Genomic DNA, 17749 nt, shown 5'->3' with positions numbered 1-17749 from the left:
CACCTCAGCCTTGCAGAGTGCTAGGATTACAGGTGTGAGCCACCATGCCTGGCCTTTTGTGATGATAGTTGTATGATTTTGTGAATAAACTAAAAACTATTGAACTCTACACTTGAATGAGTAAATTATATGGCATGTGAATTGTATCTCAATAAAGTGGGTTTTTTTTTTTGCAGTTTCTGACCAGGGCTGGGTTTGAACCCACCACCTCCAGCATATGGGGCCAGTGCCCTACTCCTTTGAGCCACAGGCGTCACCCTCAATAAAGTGTTTTTAAAAGCCTAAGTACATATATTCTACATAGAAACTATAGAAGTACATTCCCTTACATAGCACTTCATTAATAAATCACATAGTGAGTCCAGTTAGTACTTACATTATCAAAATAACAATCATAACCATCAGGAGAGGCTTTTTTCAAGGTTTCTGCCAAAGATGCTACTGTCTTATAGTTAAAGGCAACATCAAATCCAAGTTTTTTAAGGTAGGCAACCTTCTCATCAGACCCTGCTGCTCCAACAACTTTGCAGCCCTAAATGGGGAGAAAATAGAAACCATTAATAAGTCACAAATGTGGATCAACACCACTTTCCTACTCTATTATGATTAAATTCCCCAAGAACACCCTCCAAGTTGCTGAGCCACATAGGTGAGAAATATCCCATAATGGGCCATCAGAACCCAAAGGTGAAATTGGTCTCCTACCAGCCTACAACTCAACCTCATCTTGCTTGGATCCCTTCTCTCTGTCTGGTTTGCAGTTCGTTTCAACATGCTGACTTAACACCTTATTCATTTGACTTCCTTGGTTCTTTATTTCTGGCTTCTCTTCCTTCCAAGGATTCTATCTCTTGGTGCAGTGCTTCTTGAGACTAGTATTCTGCCTCAGCTCTGTGACTCCCATATCAAGGGCAGCTCTCATGGTGCCTGCCCCCTATCCTTTGATTTGGTCAAAAGCATAGGAATAAATGCAGCCCAGTCACAGAGGAACTGGAGAGCATTCTGAAAAGCACTTGCAGGATGAGATGAGAGATTATATTGGTACAGAGAAAGTAGCTCTTCAGAAAGCTTTTATGTTCTGTAAATGTATCATGAAGGTAAAGATATGAGCCACTGTGCATTTTAAACTGGGAAAGACCCAAAAGGGGCTCATATGTTTATCTCTGTACAGTGACAGTCACATACTTTTTATATTTCTTCAGGATTCCAGAAAAAAACTATTTCACAAGAGCTACATCCTTGGTCCTTTCCCTCTAACACAGCGGTTCTCAACCCACAGGAACTGTATTAAAGGGCCACAGCATAGGAAGGTTGAGAACCACTGCTAACCCTGTGTACTCCCATGGGAAGATTGAGAACCACTAAACCTGTGTACTCCCATGGGATGGTCTCAGTTACTCTTACAATCTCAATGCCTCCTTCATGCAGATGACTGACTGCCTTTTCTATTAATTCTAGCCCAGGCCCCTCTCCTGAGTTCCAAATCAGTATTTCCAAAAGCCTGTAAGAATGTCTTCCCTTGGATAGCCCATAGGTCCCTCATAATTAGTGTGATCAAGAGGGAATATACTTTTTTTGTTTTGAGACAGCCTTACTATGTCACCCTCATTAGAATGCTATGGCGTCACAGCTCACAGCAACCTCAAACTCTTGGGCTTAAGTGATTCTCTTGCCTCAGCCTCCCAAATAGCTGGGACTACAGGTGCCCACCACAACGCCCAGCTATTTTTTGTTGCAGTTGTCATTGTTGGTTAGCTGGCTTGGGCCGGGTTCGAACCTGCCACCCTTGGTGTATGTGGCTGGTACTGTAACCACTGTGCTATGGGCGCCGAGCCAGGAATATACTTTTTTCCTTCTTGTTCCTTTCTTTTCTGTTCTCTATTGTAGTGAATGATACCATTTAATTATCTCAACCTGAAACACATGGCTTAAAGGAAATGCCTTCCTTTGCCTTACTATCCACATCTGATCACCATGTTTTATTGTTGTTTTTTTTTAAACCAAATATCTTTTTTTTTTTTCTTGAGACAGAGCCTCAAGCTGTCGCTCTGGGTAGAGTGCCGTGGCATCACAGCTCACAGCAACCTCCAACTCCTGGGCTCAAGTGATTCTCCTGCCTCTGCCTCCCAAGTAGCTGGGATTACAGGCGCCCGCCACAACGCCCAGCCATTTTTTGGTTGCAGCCATCATTGTTGTTTGGCGGGCCCGGGCCGGATTCGAACCCACCAGCTCAGGTGTATGTGGCCGGTGCCTTAGCCACTTGAGCCACAGGCACTGAGCCAAACCAAATATCTTTAAAAGCTGTCTCTGACTTCCAATCTCCACTGTCACTATATTAAAACTTTTGTCTGAATTATTTTAAGAGCCTCCACAGTGGATTTCTTTTTTTTTTTTTTTGTGAGACAGAGCTCAAGCAATCCACCTGTCTCGGCCTCCCAGAGTGCTAGGATAACAGGTGTGAGACACTGCGCCTGGCCTGGTCTTCAGATTATACTGGCTAATTAAGTTCCAGGCAGGATTAAGCAAACAAAGACACATATGACATTTTCTGGTGATATTTCCAAATTCAAAGAATAACAATAAATATTTACAAGCACCTAAAAGAAAAATCTAGTTATGTACAAAGGAAAGAGAATCTGATTGACTTTGAACATCTCATCTGCAACACTAAAAAGAAACTGAATGAGGGTGTATAACATGCCCCCTGGGTGAGGGGCTCTTCTACAAATGGAAATGAGAACAATGTAACCTCAATATTGTACCCTCATGTTAATTTGAATAAAGTTAAAAAAGAGAGAAACTGAAAATATGGAGCAATTTTGTAAAGTTCTGAAGTAAAGGAATAAGGTCCTTTGAATTCTTTTTTCTTTCTGAGACAGAGTCTCACTATGTTGCCCTTGGTAGAGTGCAATGACATCATAGCTTACAGCAACCTCAAATTCTTGGGCTCAAGTGATTCCCTTGCCTTAGCCTGGAACTACAGGCACCCACCACAACGCCTGGCTATTTTTTTGTTGTTGTTGTCATTGCTGTTTAGTAGGCCTGAGCCAGGTAAGAACCCACCAGTCTCAAGCTGTCCTGGGTAGAGTGCTGTGGCATCATAGCTCACAGCAATCTCCAACTCAGGCTCAAGAGATCCTTTTGCCTCAGTTTTTCTATTTTTAGTAGAGATGGGGTCTCACTTTTGCTCAGGCTGGTCTTGAACTCGTGAGCTCAAGTAATCCGCTACATTGGCCTCCCAGAGTGCTAGGAATACAGGCATGAGCCACCACGCCTGGCTCCCCCATTTCTTGATCTCCAACTTCTGAGCAAGATCCACTAGACCGTATGCTCCCTAAAACCAAAGAAAATCTGGAGGTTTCCCTGTTGTGCTCCCAACGCACACTGTGGGTTGTTACTGGAGGAAGATACTTACCTTGAGCTTCGCTATCTGCCCAACAACAGAACCCACTGCTCCTGCTGCTGCGTTAACCACCACTGTTTCTCCACCCTTCACACCACAGATGTCCAGTAGGCCAAAGTAGGCAGTTAGGCTAAGGGAAGAAAATTAAGGATAGGTGAATAGATTTGTTTCTGTCCCCTGTAACTCATTTATGTATACCTCAATGCCCTCTCAGTAGCCCAGAGCCCTGGGTCCAGGTAAAAGATGAGAAAAACAAACAGAATCTCACTCTGATCCTCCTACCTCAGGCTCCCAAGTAGCTGGGACTACAGGTGCCTGCCACAACTCTTGGCTAATTTTTCAAATTTTTTTTTTTTTAGTAGAGACAAGATCTCGCTCTTTTTTTTTTGAGACAGAGTCTCACTTTGTCACCCTTAGTAAAGGCTGTGGCATCACAACTCACAGCAACCTCAAACTCTTGGGCTCAAGCACTCCTCTTGCCTCAGCCTCTGCAGTAACTGGGACTATAGGCGCCCACCACAATGCCCAGCTATTTTTAGAGATGGGGTCTTGCTCTTGCTCAAGCCTGTCTTGAACTCCTGAGCTCAAGGGATCCTCCCTTCTCAACCTCCCAGAGTGCTAGGATTATAGGCATGAGGCCAGGAAAACAGCCACACCTAGCATTTGTATGTGTGTGTGAGAGAGAGACAGAATCTCAAGCTGTCACCCTGGGTTGAGTGCTGTGGCATCACAGCTCACAGCAACCTCAAACTCTTTGGCTTAAGCGATTCTCTTGCCTCAGCTTCCCAGTAGCTGGGACTACAGGTGCCCACCACAACGCCCGGCTATTTTTTGTTGTTGTTGTTGTTGTAATTGTTATTGTTGTTTGGCAGGTCTGGGCTGGGTTTAAACCCGCCAGCTCCAATATATGTGGCTGGAGCCCTAGCCGCTGAGCTACAAGCGCCAAGCCAGATCTCTTGAAGTTATTGTCTTGTCTACCGAAATTTTGTATCCTTTGACCAACATCTTCCCAACACCTCAGCCTCCCAGCCACACAATGATCATTCTACTCTCTAGTTCTTTAACTTTTTCAGATTCCACATATAAGTAAATGTACATAGTATTTGTTTCACTTAACATAATGTCCTCCAAGTTCATCCCTGTTGTTGCAAATGACAGGATTTCCTTCTTTGTAAAGGCTGAATATTCCTCCGTTGTATAATATAAGTACCACATTTTGTTTACCTGGCCATCTACTGGTGGCCACTTGGGTTCTTCCCTTCTTACTCCTACTAGCTTCTCTGATCAGCCCCTGTGCCTATAATGCCTCAAATCTCTTCTTGTTGATCAAGATCTGATATAAACCATTTTGGAACACTAGAGTTTCAGGCATTCAAATAAATGAAATATACCCATGAAACTCACCCTGTCATGCCAACTGTCCCCAGACCCAAAGACAGTGGTACTGTATCTGGCCATTCTTTCAGCAGCTTTTCCAGATCCTTCCCATCAGAAATGGAGTGCGATGTCCAGCCTAAAAAAGCCACTACGATAGTTCCTTTTGGTAAGGTTGAGTTTTTACTTTCCACAACTCTGAAAGATAAAGCACATTAGGGCATGTGATGCCTCTTTCCTCTCAAGGGAGTTGAGATACTGTTGACAAAAGGGCACTGAGGCTGATATTCCGTGACTGACCTCCTGCCACACCTCGTCATCTTACTTCTTAGCCATTGGCATAGAGGCCGTCAGGGAAGAACTCTCCCAACTGACTCAGCATCTGTCCCTGTCGCTTCATTTTTTTTTCTCTCTCTCTCTCTTTTTTTTTTGTAGTTTTTGGCCGGGGCTGGGTTTGAACCTGCCACCTTCAGCATATGGGGCTGGCGCCTTACTCTGTTGAGCCACAGGCACCGCCCCCCTGTCTCTTCATTTTAAGCAAGAGGCCTCCCTCCCCTGGCTCAAGGTACCCTGGATACCAGCCTTTTTGTCTGTAGTCCTCCTGGATTCTTCATCTTCAACATTTTCCTCTCTACTGTCCCTTCCACTCAACACAGAAGTAAGCTCACTCTGCCGTCTCCTAGTCCCACCCTCTCCCTCCCTCCTCCTTTTCTCTTCCTGTTTTACAGTCAAACCTCCCTTGATAACCACTGCAACCTGCCTTCCACTCCCTCTGCTCCACTAAGGTTACAGCAACCTCCTGACTGCAAAATCTTGTGGAGATTCTTTTCTTGTTAAGGTTTCAAATGTACTTTATTACTTCCATAATGCCATATTTTAATAGTTACACAGTGCTTTTACTTGGCATCAGTTATGAGTTGGTTCTGAAACAATTCAGTATTACACAACCTGGGATGGTTACTGATCTCTCCATTCCTTTGGGGTGACTCTGCCAACAGGGGACAGGTTCCATTCTATTCCAATTTGTGTCACTGCATGTCCATACAGCAATGCAGAAAGTGGCTCCACGAGCTAATAGGGCATCACTATATTTATCAGGAAAATCAGGTGTTTGTTTCTGGTGGCTCTTGCCATTGTTTGCTGAAGGTTTCAAACTTGGAGATGACTTAGTGCATTCTTGCCCAAGGGAAATGTCATGAAATTGAAAATGGAACTGCAGCAATTCCACATGCTACTTCGGTACAAATTGACTTCAGGTACCCAGACAATGACTCTTTAATCATTGTCTGATTTCACCCTTCTACTCTATTCAACACAAAACTCCCCCCACACACATTGGTTTCCAGGTACTACTCCCTGATGGCTGCCCCCTTTCTGTCTCACTTACGGATTCCCTTTCCTTCATCTCCTCTCACTCTTGCCTTCTTTCCTGTCTTCCTCCAGATCATACAGTTAAATAACACATATTGACTCTAGAAAACTTAAAACACACAAAATATCAGGGTTTTTTTTTTTTTTTTTTGAGAAAGAGTCTCACTTTGTTGCCCTTGGTAGAGTGCCATGGCATCACAGCTCACAGCAACCTCAACCTCTTGGGCTCAAGCGAACTTCTTGTGTCAGTTTTTCATTTTTAATAGAGATGAGTCTCACTCTTGCTCAGGCCCATCTCAAACCCGTGAGCACAAACAATCCACCCGCTTCAGCCTCCCAAAGTGCTAGGATTACAGGTGTGAGCCACTGTGCGCAGCCTAAAATATCAGTTTTAATCCCACAATACAAAGACAACTGCTAATATTTTGGTATATTTTATGGCAATCAATGATATATTTTAAAATGTATGTCATATGTATTTGTACAATTGAAGTAATTATATATGTTTTGTAACCTTATTTTTCTCTAAACATTATACTAGTCTCTATAATTTATACTTTTTTTTTTCCATGTTAATAAGAATCCTTCAAAAACTGTAACGAAGGGCGGCGCCTGTGGCTCGGTCGGTAGGGCGCCGGCCCCATATACCGAGGGTAGCGGGTTCAAACCCGGCCCCGGCCAAACTGCAACCAAAAAATAGCTGGGCGTTGTGGCGGGCGCCTGTAGTCCCAGCTACTTGGGAGGCTGAGGCAAGAGAATCACTTAAGCCCAGGAGTTGGAGGATGCTGTGAGCTGTGTGAGGCCACGGCACTCTACCGAGGGCTATAAAGTGAGACTCTGTCTCTACAAAAAGAAAAAAATCTGTAAGGAAAATAATTATTCCCCCCTTATTAGATTATTTCCAGTATTTTTCCATTAGTATAAATTATGTTTTTATTAATATTCATAAATATGAATGTATTATTTCCCTAGATAATATTCCTGTAAGTGGAATTACTAAATCAAAACATTTGTACCTTCACTTCTGCATATTGCCAACTTTTTTCTAGACGACTGTGCCAAATTCTGATTCCACTATCAATGTTTGAGTGTATCATTACATCAGCTCCACCACTGGGTGTTTTATTTTTAAAAATAACTTGCCAATCCAGAAAACACAGATAATTCACATGTATATTTCTCTGATCATTAGCAAGAAATATGTAAGACCTATGTGAAGAAAACTGTTAATAGGAGATAAGATAAAATGGACACAGGGAGAGGCATACCTTGTCCTTGGATAGAAAGACTGTAAAAACCTAAGTTTACTCTAAATTAGAGGTTCTCAACCTGTGGGTCGCGATCCACAGGAACTGTATTAAAGGGCTGTGGCATTAGGAAGGTTGAGAACCACCGCTCTAAATGAATCTATAAGATCCTTGAAATTCCAATAAAAATCCACACAAGATTTCAACAAATGGTATTTTATAATAACTGGCTGTCTATTTAGACATAAACATTTCTTTTCTAATTCCAATATAAAAAACTAAATGATTCAAAAATTTAAATATGAAAAATTAAACTATAAAATCCTGAAGAAAATGTGAAAAGATATGGCAAGATACGGTAAGTTTGGAAGGGAAAAGGCCTTTCTTGGCATAAGATGAAACCTAAAAGCTATAATTATAACTATTTATAATTTTATCACAGGAAAAATTTAAACTGTGATTGGCCATAGGAGAAAGAGAAAAAAAAACAAAAACCCAAATATTGGGGCGGCAACGGTGGCTCAAAGACTAGGGCGCCAGCCCCATATGCCAGAGGTGGCGGGTTCAAACCCGGCCCTGGCCATAAACTGAAAAACAAACAAACAAACAAAAAAACCCCCAAATATTTGTAACATTAATATTTTAAAAATACAAGAAGCTTTTATAAGTCAATATAACAGATGAAAAGAGCTAAGAGAAAAGGGGAAAGGACATAAACAGATAATTCACAGAATAAAATTGAAAACTTATGAAAAAGGTCAACATCACTAATAATGAATGAAAGAAATGCAACTTGGCTGGGTGCTCGTGGCTCATGTCTGTAGGCCTAGCACTCCGGAATACCCAGGCAGGGGGATCCCTTCAAGTCAGTAGTTTGAGACCAGGCTCAGCAAACCTGAGACCCTGTCTCTACCAAAAATAGAAAAAATTAGCCACGTGTGGTTGTGTGTGCCTGTAGCTATTCAGAAGACTGAGGCAGGAGGATTGCTTGAGCCCATGAGTTTGAGGTTGTAGCAAGCTATGATGATGCCACTGCACTCTACTCAGAGTGACAAAGGAAGACTTTGTCTCAAAAAAAAAAAAAAAGAAAGAAAAAAACCCAGAAATTAAACTAACCATAAAGTATCAATAGAGTCATCTCAGATTGCCAACAGTGACAGCAAACAAAGGGCATAGGTATAAGGAAAACAGGTTCTTTAATGCTATAGGAGGCAGTGAATACTCATACAATCTGTTTTTTTGTGTGTTTTTTGAGATAGAATCTTACTCTGTTGCCCTGGGGTTGAGTGCCAAGGCATCATCATCACTCATGGCAACCTTAACTCTTAAGTTCAAGCAATCCTCGTGCCTCAGCTTCTCAAGTAGCTGGGACTATAGGTGACCACCAACAGGCTTAGCTAATCTTTTCTAATTTTTAGTAGAGATGGAGTCTCATTCTTGCTCAGGCTGGTCTCAAACTCCTAAGAGGCTCTGCCTCCCAGAGTGCTAGGATTATAGGTATGAGCCACTGCACCTGAACACAATCTTTTTCTTTTTTTTAATGACAGAGTCTTGCTCTGTCACCCACATGGAGTGTGCCGTGGCACAATCATAGCCCTCACTGTAGCCTCAAACCTCCTACCTCAGCCTATTGAGTAGCGAGGATTATAGTTACATGCCAACATGCCCAGCTAATTTTCTTTATTTCATAGAATCTTTTTGAAGATCAATTTGTCAATATCTTTTCAAATTAAATGCATCTGCTTTAACCTAAAATTTGTACTTCTGAAAATTTAACATAAAGCAATACTCACCCAAGTGGGTAAAGAATATAGAGACACATATGTATAGATACATACATGTCCCTTGAAGAATTACTTGCGGTAGAAAAAATCGGAAACAGGCCAAGCATGGTGGCTCACTCCTGTAATCCTAGCATTCTAGGAGGCCAGCACAGGTGAATTGCTTGAGCTCAGGAGTTTGAAATCAACCTAAGCAGGAGCAAGATACCATCTCTACTAAAAATAGAAAAACTAGCTGGGTTTTATGGCAGGTGCCTATAGTCTCAGTTATTCAGGAGACTGAGGAAAAAGGATTGCTCAAGTCCAAGAGTAAGGTTACTGTGAGCTACAACGATACCATGGTATTCTACTCAGGGTGAGAGAGTGAGATTCTGTCTAAAAAAAGAAAAAAAATTAGAAACACTTGTTCTCAGTAGTAGATTAGTTAAATGGAAGAATACAATGAAATAATTTATACTATTAAAAGGTAGGTAGCATATTTATATAGTATCAACAAAAGATATCTGCAGGAAGAATGGGGGCCAAAGATCCCATTCTTGGCAGGGCAGGGCATCCCCCCAAAAAGGGAAAATTAAAAAGTAAGCTGAAGGAGTCAGAATAAAGAAAAGTCAGCTCGTTTACCTTTAAGCTAGCCACTGCCTTATTTCTTATCTGAACAAGTTTCTAGCCTTTCCTGAAATTCTGGCCTACCGGGGATACAGCTTATACAAATACCCTGCTGAGTCTGTGAACACTCTGAGGAAGTAAAATAGTCATAAAAGAGATTATGACAAGACCTGGAATAGATACACCTTCTAAGTCGTTTCCTGCCCATTAAACAGACAAAGCAGATACCCGTTGTGGAGATGTGCATTTGGCTGGGGCAGAGACCAAGGGAACAGCTCCAGCCCTGAGATATGGGCAAAAGGGCTTGCATCCCTTATCGCAGAGGAAAATCCTCTGTGGTGATGATGAGAGGGCGAAAAAAGCCTCTCTCCCACCGATTCCTCAAGATTAACACCAGTGATGTCTGACTCCACAGTGAACTAGCGGAGCTTAACTCCTCCCTAGGAATCTGTGTGTGTGACTCCAGGCAGGATTCCCCCAAGACTCAAGTTTCAGATGCTCCAAAACTGCTCAAATCCTTAAAGTTAATAATAATAACAATAGGAGCTGATAGCTCACTCAGAGAAACTGCTGGCTTCTTTGTTCCCTCCCTCAGCTTACCACCTGGGCAAGCAGGTTTCAATAATAAAAGCTGAGTGGAACAAAGGCTGGGGCCACTCACCGGAGCCCACAAACAGGTGGTGGTCCCCTGAGCTCCCACCTTTGAAAATTCTACTCTGTGTCTCCTGTCTCTTTATCGTCGTTCCTAACTTTGTATTTCTCCAGCCGGTCGCACCAGATCCACAGGTCTTAGCAGACCCCTGTCCCTGGACCCCACCAGATATCCATAACACATTAAGTGGGAAAAAAAGCAATTTACTGAAGGCCATGTAAGCCTATGTAAATATACATTTTAAAGTGTGTGTATTGGGTGGCGCCTGTGGCTCAGTGAGTAGGGCGCCGGCCCCATATACGGAGGATGATGGGTTCAAGCCCAGCCCCGGCCAAACTGCAACAAAAAAATAGCCGGGCGTTGTGGCGGGCGCCTGTAGTCTCAGCTGCTCGGGAGGCTGAGGCGAGAGAATCACGTAAGCCCAAGAGTTAGAGGTTGCTGTGAGCTGTGTGAGGCCACGGCACTCTACCCTCGGGCGGTACAGTGAGACTCTGTCTCTACAAAAAAAAAATAAAATAAAGTGTGTGTATTGAATAATATTTGAAATAATACATTAACAGCAGTTGTCTTTAAGGTTCAGGTGATGGGGGAACTTTCAGTTTTCAAGTTAAAAATTTTTGTTTTACTTGAATTTGTATAATAACCATGAACTAAATGAATCCATTTTTTTAAGTGATTAAAAGCAAGGATGGCAAAGAGAGGCTGAAATGATAACAAGTTCTCGTCTTTCCTTCTCTCCAATTAGGGAGGGGGCAAGATTTCCCAAGATCAAACACTGAGTGAACCACACAGGCTGGAGAAATTGTAAGAGCAATGGACAGAGGGAGTGCTCAGCAGGAGGCAAAGAGGAGACATTTTCCAAGCATTGGGATAAATGGAAATAATTACCTGGCCACTTGCTGCCCCATCATCGTATCACCCTCATTTAATTTTTTGGATGCAAGTCTGGAAAAAAAAAGTCCATTCTTAGTACATAATAGCATCTGGGAAAAAACTGGTTTGAGATTCAAGCCAAATGGCAACCTGCTGGGCCGTGTATCAGTGAACCCAGTTACATGAGGGCAGTGCAACTGGGTGAGATGGAGGAGGAAAGAGGTAGGAGGTAGTTCTGCTCTGTGACCCCAGGGAATCAGTCTGATAAGATTGTTTTTTTTATGGCTTGGCAACTGTAACTCAATGGGTAGGGTGCTGGCCACATACACTGAGGCAGGCGGGTTCAAACCCTGCCCAGGCCTGCTAGACAACAATGACAATTGCAACAAAAAAGTAGCCAGGCATTGTGGTAGGCGTCTATAGTCCCAGCTACTTGGGAGGCTGAGGCAAGAGAATCACTTGAGCCCAAGAGTTGAGGTTGCTGTGAGCTGTGACACCACAGCACTCTACTGAGGGCAACATAGTAAGACTCTGTCTCAAAAAAAAAAAAATATATATATATATCCTTTTTTTATGAATAAACATTCAATTAACTATGAGTTTCTACCAATGACTTTTATTTTTTTTAAGTTAGTGCTTTATTTTTTATTTTATTTATTTATTTATTTTTACAGTTTTTGGCCAGGGCTGGGTTTGAACACACCACCCCTGGCACATGGGGCCGGTGCCCTACTCCTTTGAGCCACAGGCACCGCCCCAATGACTTTTAAAACATAACCCAGGCACCACTGGGTACTTGTTACTCAAAACATTTGCCACATAGAAAAGGATGCTAATTAACATTTTTTTAAATTGAATTTTTCACTTTATTTATTTATTAGAGACAGAGTCTCACTTTGTCACCCTCGGTAGAGTGCTATGGGGTCACAGCTCACAGCAACCTCCAGCTCCTGGGCTTAGCCAATTCTCTTGCCTCAGCCTCCTGAGTAGCTGGTACTACAGGCGCCCGCCACAATGCCTGGCTATTTTTTTCTTGCAGTTTGGCCTGGGCTGGGTTTGAACCCACCACCCTCAGTATATGGGGCTGGCACCCTACTCACTGAGCCACAGGCACCACCCAAGAATTTTTTTTGTGTGTGTGTGTGTGTGTGTTTTTGTTTTTTTTTTTGGCTGGGGCTGGGTTTGAACCCGCCACCTCTGGCATATGGGACCGGCGCCCTACTCCTTGAGCCACAGGCACCGCCCCACCCAAGAATTTTTCACTTTAGATTTAAATCTTTATCAATCAGCTATGAAAAAATATTTAAAAGGATGATGGCTATATATATTTACCAAGGCAAAAAATTTACCTAGGACTTAATGGCCCATGAGGAGCCTCCTCTCCCTGAGTTGTTTGCAGAGTTTAAAGATTTAGTCAATTACAGATTACCTAAATAAAAGAATACAGGTAAATGGAAGGCAAGAAAAGCTGATTTTAGCCTTAGCTTTTGGCTCTATCCAAATTCCTTTCTAGCAGGAAAATGGACAAATTCGAGTTTGGCTTCTTTTCTCTTTTATTTTATATTTTTCTGGAAGCAATTCTGATGAACAATGGAAGGCAAATTGTTCAGAATGGATGGGAGATGGTTGTAAAATAAGAGGACCAAGGTGATCCCTCACCAAGCTTCTTAGACCTTTGCATATAAAATGGTCTAAGAGGCTTGGCGCTCATAGCACAGTGGTTAAGGCACCAGCCACATACACCAAAGTTGGCGGGTTCAGACCTGGCAGGGACAAGTTGCAATGACAACTGCAACAAAAAATAGCCAGGTGTTGTGGTGGGTGCCTGTAGTCCCAGCTACTCTGGAGGCTGAAGGCAAGGGAACTGCTTAAGCCCAAGAGTTTGAGGTTGCTTGAGCTGTGACACCACGGCACTCTACCCAGGGCGACATAGTGAGACTCTGTCTCAATAAAATAAAATAAAACAAAAAACAAAAGGTCTAAGAGCACCAATGAATCACAAGACAGATACCACTCAGGGAGAAACAGGGAAAATGGGACTGTTTTGAATCATTTGGATATTTTTAAAAGGGAACTACTTCCAAATAACACTCAATATACAACATAAGAATTTGTAGGACAAAAGTAATACCTCATGTAAGGATCCACGGTAAGGAACAAAGCTTCGAGCAGGACCTCTACAAAATAAAGCATCCAATAGGCATTAGAAATTCAAGGCCTAATACCTTTGCTGTTTGGGGCCTTCTAAATAGTCACAGATAATATTTCTGCTTCAGCATTGTCTTTTCACCTGTGCTTTCTACTGAAGTGACAGGAAGTGTTCTCACATTTGACCCAGCCCAGTTAATAATAATAATAATGTGATTTATTCAGTACTCCATGCTTTACATTTCCCTGGATGTTCTCAACAAATATTATTTCCATTTTATTTAGGTTTAGGCCACATCTGTAACCATTATGTTGCTCTGCTCACATAGAATTTGTAACCATTATGTTGCTCTGCTCCGCCCCACTTACTATCAATATTAAATAAGATGTATTTTGCTGGAGTAACTCTTTTTTTTTTTTTTGTAGAGACAGAGTCTCACTGTACAGCACTCGAGTAGAGTGCCGTGGCGTCACACGGCTCACAGCAACCTCTAACTCTTGGGCTTACGCGATTCTCTTGCCTCAGCCTCCCGAGTAGCTGGGACTACAGGCGCCCGCCACAACGCCCAGCTATTTTTTTTTTTTTTTTTTTTTTTTTGTTGTTGCAGTTTGGCCGGGGCTGGGTTTGAACCCGCCACCCTCGGCATATGGGGCCGGCGCCCTACTCACTGAGCCACAGGCGCCGCCCTGCTGGAGTAACTCTTAAGCACACATTCTCTGGAACTTTGAATCTGAATTGTGGCTACTACAACTAAATGGGATTGATAACTTTGTCATCATACTTGACCACATCCCTTTGTCTCAAAAGCATACCCACCCTTATAAACACCCTTATAGTCTGTGCTGTGCACAGTTACCAGGCGGTGCTTGCCTGGTCATCATTGGACACACCCTGGTGAATCTGGGCTTGCCTAGTGACTTGCTTTGATAGTGGGATATTAGCAAACATACAGTAAAGGCTTAAAAAGGAGCTTGCTAACTTCTGCAGCTCTAGATCTTTGGGATTGCTCTGAGAACAGAGCTCAAACTAGCCTGCTAGAAATGTTGCAGAGGGGAGAATTGAGGTATGCACCCCAGCAGAAAGCCTGCTACCCACTCCTGTAAGTGAGGCCATCCCAAATTAACCATTTAGCCTATCTTAGACCTAAGAACCACCCAGCTTACCTCAGTCCAAACTGCCAACCCAAAAAGTTATGAACTAATAAAGATAGTTGTTTGAAGTCACTAAATTGGGGGTAGTTTGTTATGCAGCAAAGGGTAACTGACACAGACCCTTCCCACTCTGAAATCTTTCACATGTGACTTACCTCCATCTTTTAAGGGTGGGAGCTCAACTGTCTTTAACTCAAAGTCATCCTTAGTAGGGTTGCCTTTAAAGTGCTTCTTCAGGGTCCATCTTTTAGCATGAACCATCCTGAAGCTCCTATAACATAGTAAATGTATAGTCAACTACAGTGAAGTGACGGGATTCCTACAGTTCCCTAGCCATTGGTACTGAGCCCAGAGTGCACAACCACAGTAATTCTCATTATCACATTAACATCAACCACACTCATTTAGTATTTACTGTTTCTGACACTGTGCTAAGTGCTTCATATATATTCTTCACTTTATCCTCATAACTTTTCTATAAAATAGTCATTATTATCATTGTCAATTTCCCGATGAAGAAACTGAAATTTAGAGACCTCCCAGGCAAGTAAAAATGAAAATGGACACAGAAATTCTTCCCAACTACCACCTGGCTCGAGTTTCTCTAGAGCACTGAACAAATGAGGTGTGCAAACATGTCCAGTTTCTCCCCTCACAAGAACCTAATCCTAAGAAAAATCAACAAACACAAAGAACCTAAGACAAGTCCATGCACTTCCTTCAAATGAATACACCCCGCGTTCCAAGGCAAACTGGCAGGAAAACCTGAAAACCACGGGTGTGGGGGCACCGCTACCCGGCCCCATATTCTGGTGTGCTCTTTCTTGGGCCCCAGGATTTGTGTTTAAATTTGCCATCCCCCAAACCGATAGAAGATGAAGGCTGCCCTGGACCCTCTGGTCAGGACGTCAGGCTTGGACTGCGCTCCTCGGCACCACGTGGGGGTCGCTCCTTCCCGGCGAGTGGAGCCGCAGTGGCTGGCGATTCCACCTGGTCTCACCACCGGTACCGGGGAGGGGGCACTCGCAGCCCCGAGGGGACACTTACCCAGGGCTAGGGGAAGCTGTTGGGGTGGTGGGATCCGCAGCCTGGCTTAATTTTTTTTAACAGTTATTATTTTTAATAGATCATAACTGTATGCATTTGTGGGGTACTAGGTGATGTTTCCGTGTAATGTATGCAATGCGGAATGGTTAAATCGCGCTCATGAAAGTAGCCCTCGCCTCGTTTGCCTATTATTTTTATGGTAAGACATTTGAAATTTACTCTTAACTATTTTGAAATATGCATTATTGATTGTAGTCACTGTGTTACGCAATAGATCTGAAAATTTATTCCTCTTGCCTGAGAGTTTGTGCCCTTTGACCAACCGCTCCCATTCCCTTCCCCAGCCCCCACCCCCCACCCCAGCCTCTGGTGAGCACCATTCTGCTCCCAACGTCTACGAATTCCGCTTTCTTTTTCTTTTTTGCAGTTTGTGGCCGGGGCCGGGTTTAAACCTGCCACCTCCGGTATATGGGGCCGGCACCCTACTCTTTTGAGCCACAGGTGCCACCCAGAGTTGCGTTTTAAATCGTCCCTCTTCCTCAAACGGCCTGGTAATTCTGAACTGGCCACAAGTTCGGAGACCACCCCTGGGAAGTGTCTGGCCCTGAGGCCGGCGGGGTGCAGGCAAGGCTCGCGGATTTTAGGTCGGGGTCCTCCTGCCACCCTCGCCCCGGTCTGCAGTCCCACCGGTTCCGCCCCAGCCCCTTCTCCAGTGCAGGCGGCTGTGGGGTGTCCCGGAAATGCAACCTGGCTTTGCACTTCCCTCCAGCACCTGTCTGCGATCCGGGAGAAGGAAAGGGAAGTAGGATGACCACTTACAGGAGGAGTCCGCCAGTGCCGAGAGCCAGACAGCCGGCGCAGCGCCGGGAGCCGCATTTACAGGGGAGCGGGCGGGGCGGGGCCGCTCGCGGACAGGGGGAGGCAGTCCCAGGGCGGGTCACCGGGTGGGGGCGGAATCAGAGTTGGAAGAATGCGTGCATGTACGTGCATGTACGTGTGTGAGTGCATGTGAGTGTGTGTGCGCGTGTGTCACTTTCCCGATCATAAAAGCCGCCATCGGAGCCCTGCCGTCCTAGAATTGGGAACCAGGCGGGAAGCTGCCCCAGAAGCGGGGGACTGGCCGCAGCCTCCGCCGCGCAGCCCCGCAGGGGCCAAAGGCCCCCGGGTGGCCCGCAGCGCCGGCTCCCGTCGCCGGCTCCCCGCAGCGCCCCCGTGCGGGCCTTCCCCGCGGTGCCCGCGCTGCCCCGGGAGCTCCCGCTCACCTTCTTGGGCCAGTGCGGGAGTCACTCCTCTGTGAATCCTTCCCAGACTCTCCCGGGTAGGAGCTAGCACTGAGGCTTCCCAGCACTGAGGTCTGAGGCTGCGGCTGTGCAAACACAAGTCACGTGTTCTCGATTGCTCAAGTTCCAAGCCTGCGCCTGCAGTAGAGTTCAGAGAGTTTACTTACGTTCTCCCCGCCTCAGTTCACCCTATCTGCAAGATGGGCGTAAGAACAGTGCTTAGCCTCCAGAAATTGTGAAAAGTCAGTATCTTTTAAAGAATATAATGAGTTAATAAATATCAAGTACTTAACACCAGTACAAGCGCTTGGTAAATATTTATTCAATAAACGCTAGTTTGCAGTAACTATCTTTTGACTTCTCCACTGGCCTAAAATAAGTTCCGGGCACCCCACACTGGGTCTAATTCAATTATATACTCCCAACCTCTGGCCCAATCTTTGTCGGTCATGTCATATAAATTAAGGAAGCAACGGAAAAATGTTTAAGGCCGGGCGCGATGGCGCGATGGCCTGTAATCCTAGCACTCTGGGAGGACGAGGCGGGTGGATTGCCTGAGCTCAGGAGTTCAAGACCAGCCTGAGCCAGAGCCAGAGCGAGATCTCCCATCTCTAAAAATAGCCCCGTGTTGTGTTGAGCGCCTGTACTTGGGAAGCTGAGGCAAGAGAATCACTTGAGGCCAACAGTTTGAGGTTGCTGTGAGCTGTGACTCTACGGCACTCTACCAACTGAGACATAGTGAGACTGTCACAAAAAAAAAGTTTAAAGAACTTTAAAACTTCCTGGTAATTTCCTCCAGTATCTCCCTCTTTAAC

At 44.3% G+C, this 17749-nt stretch overlaps 1 protein-coding gene across 2 annotated transcripts in view; it reads right to left on the bottom strand.

The window, feature by feature from the left end:
- Positions 1–17058, bottom strand: part of PTGR1 (prostaglandin reductase 1) — a 30483-nt gene extending 13425 nt beyond the window's left edge. Inside the window, exons 1-7 of one of the 2 annotated variants that reach the window (XM_053565910.1) lie at positions 16917–17058; positions 14763–14878; positions 13439–13484; positions 11323–11379; positions 4808–4975; positions 3416–3533; positions 377–532 (exon numbers count right to left, since the gene is read on the bottom strand). In XM_053565910.1, coding sequence (XP_053421885.1) covers positions 377–532; positions 3416–3533; positions 4808–4975; positions 11323–11379; positions 13439–13484; positions 14763–14868 — 651 coding nt within the window. In that variant the 5' untranslated portion in view covers positions 14869–14878; positions 16917–17058. Of the gene's footprint in view, positions 1–376; positions 533–3415; positions 3534–4807; positions 4976–11322; positions 11380–13438; positions 13485–14762; positions 14879–16473; positions 16610–16916 lie in introns of those variants that run through there. The other variant, XM_053565913.1, reaches the window with a different exon arrangement.
- Positions 17059–17749: the final 691 nt, after the last annotated feature.

This window comes from Nycticebus coucang, chromosome 2, assembly GCF_027406575.1.
Source record: "Nycticebus coucang isolate mNycCou1 chromosome 2, mNycCou1.pri, whole genome shotgun sequence".
NCBI classification, from domain to species: domain Eukaryota; kingdom Metazoa; phylum Chordata; class Mammalia; order Primates; family Lorisidae; genus Nycticebus; species Nycticebus coucang.
The sequence above is the reverse complement of the archived record's forward strand: the minus strand, read 5'-3'. Positions and strand labels throughout refer to the sequence as shown.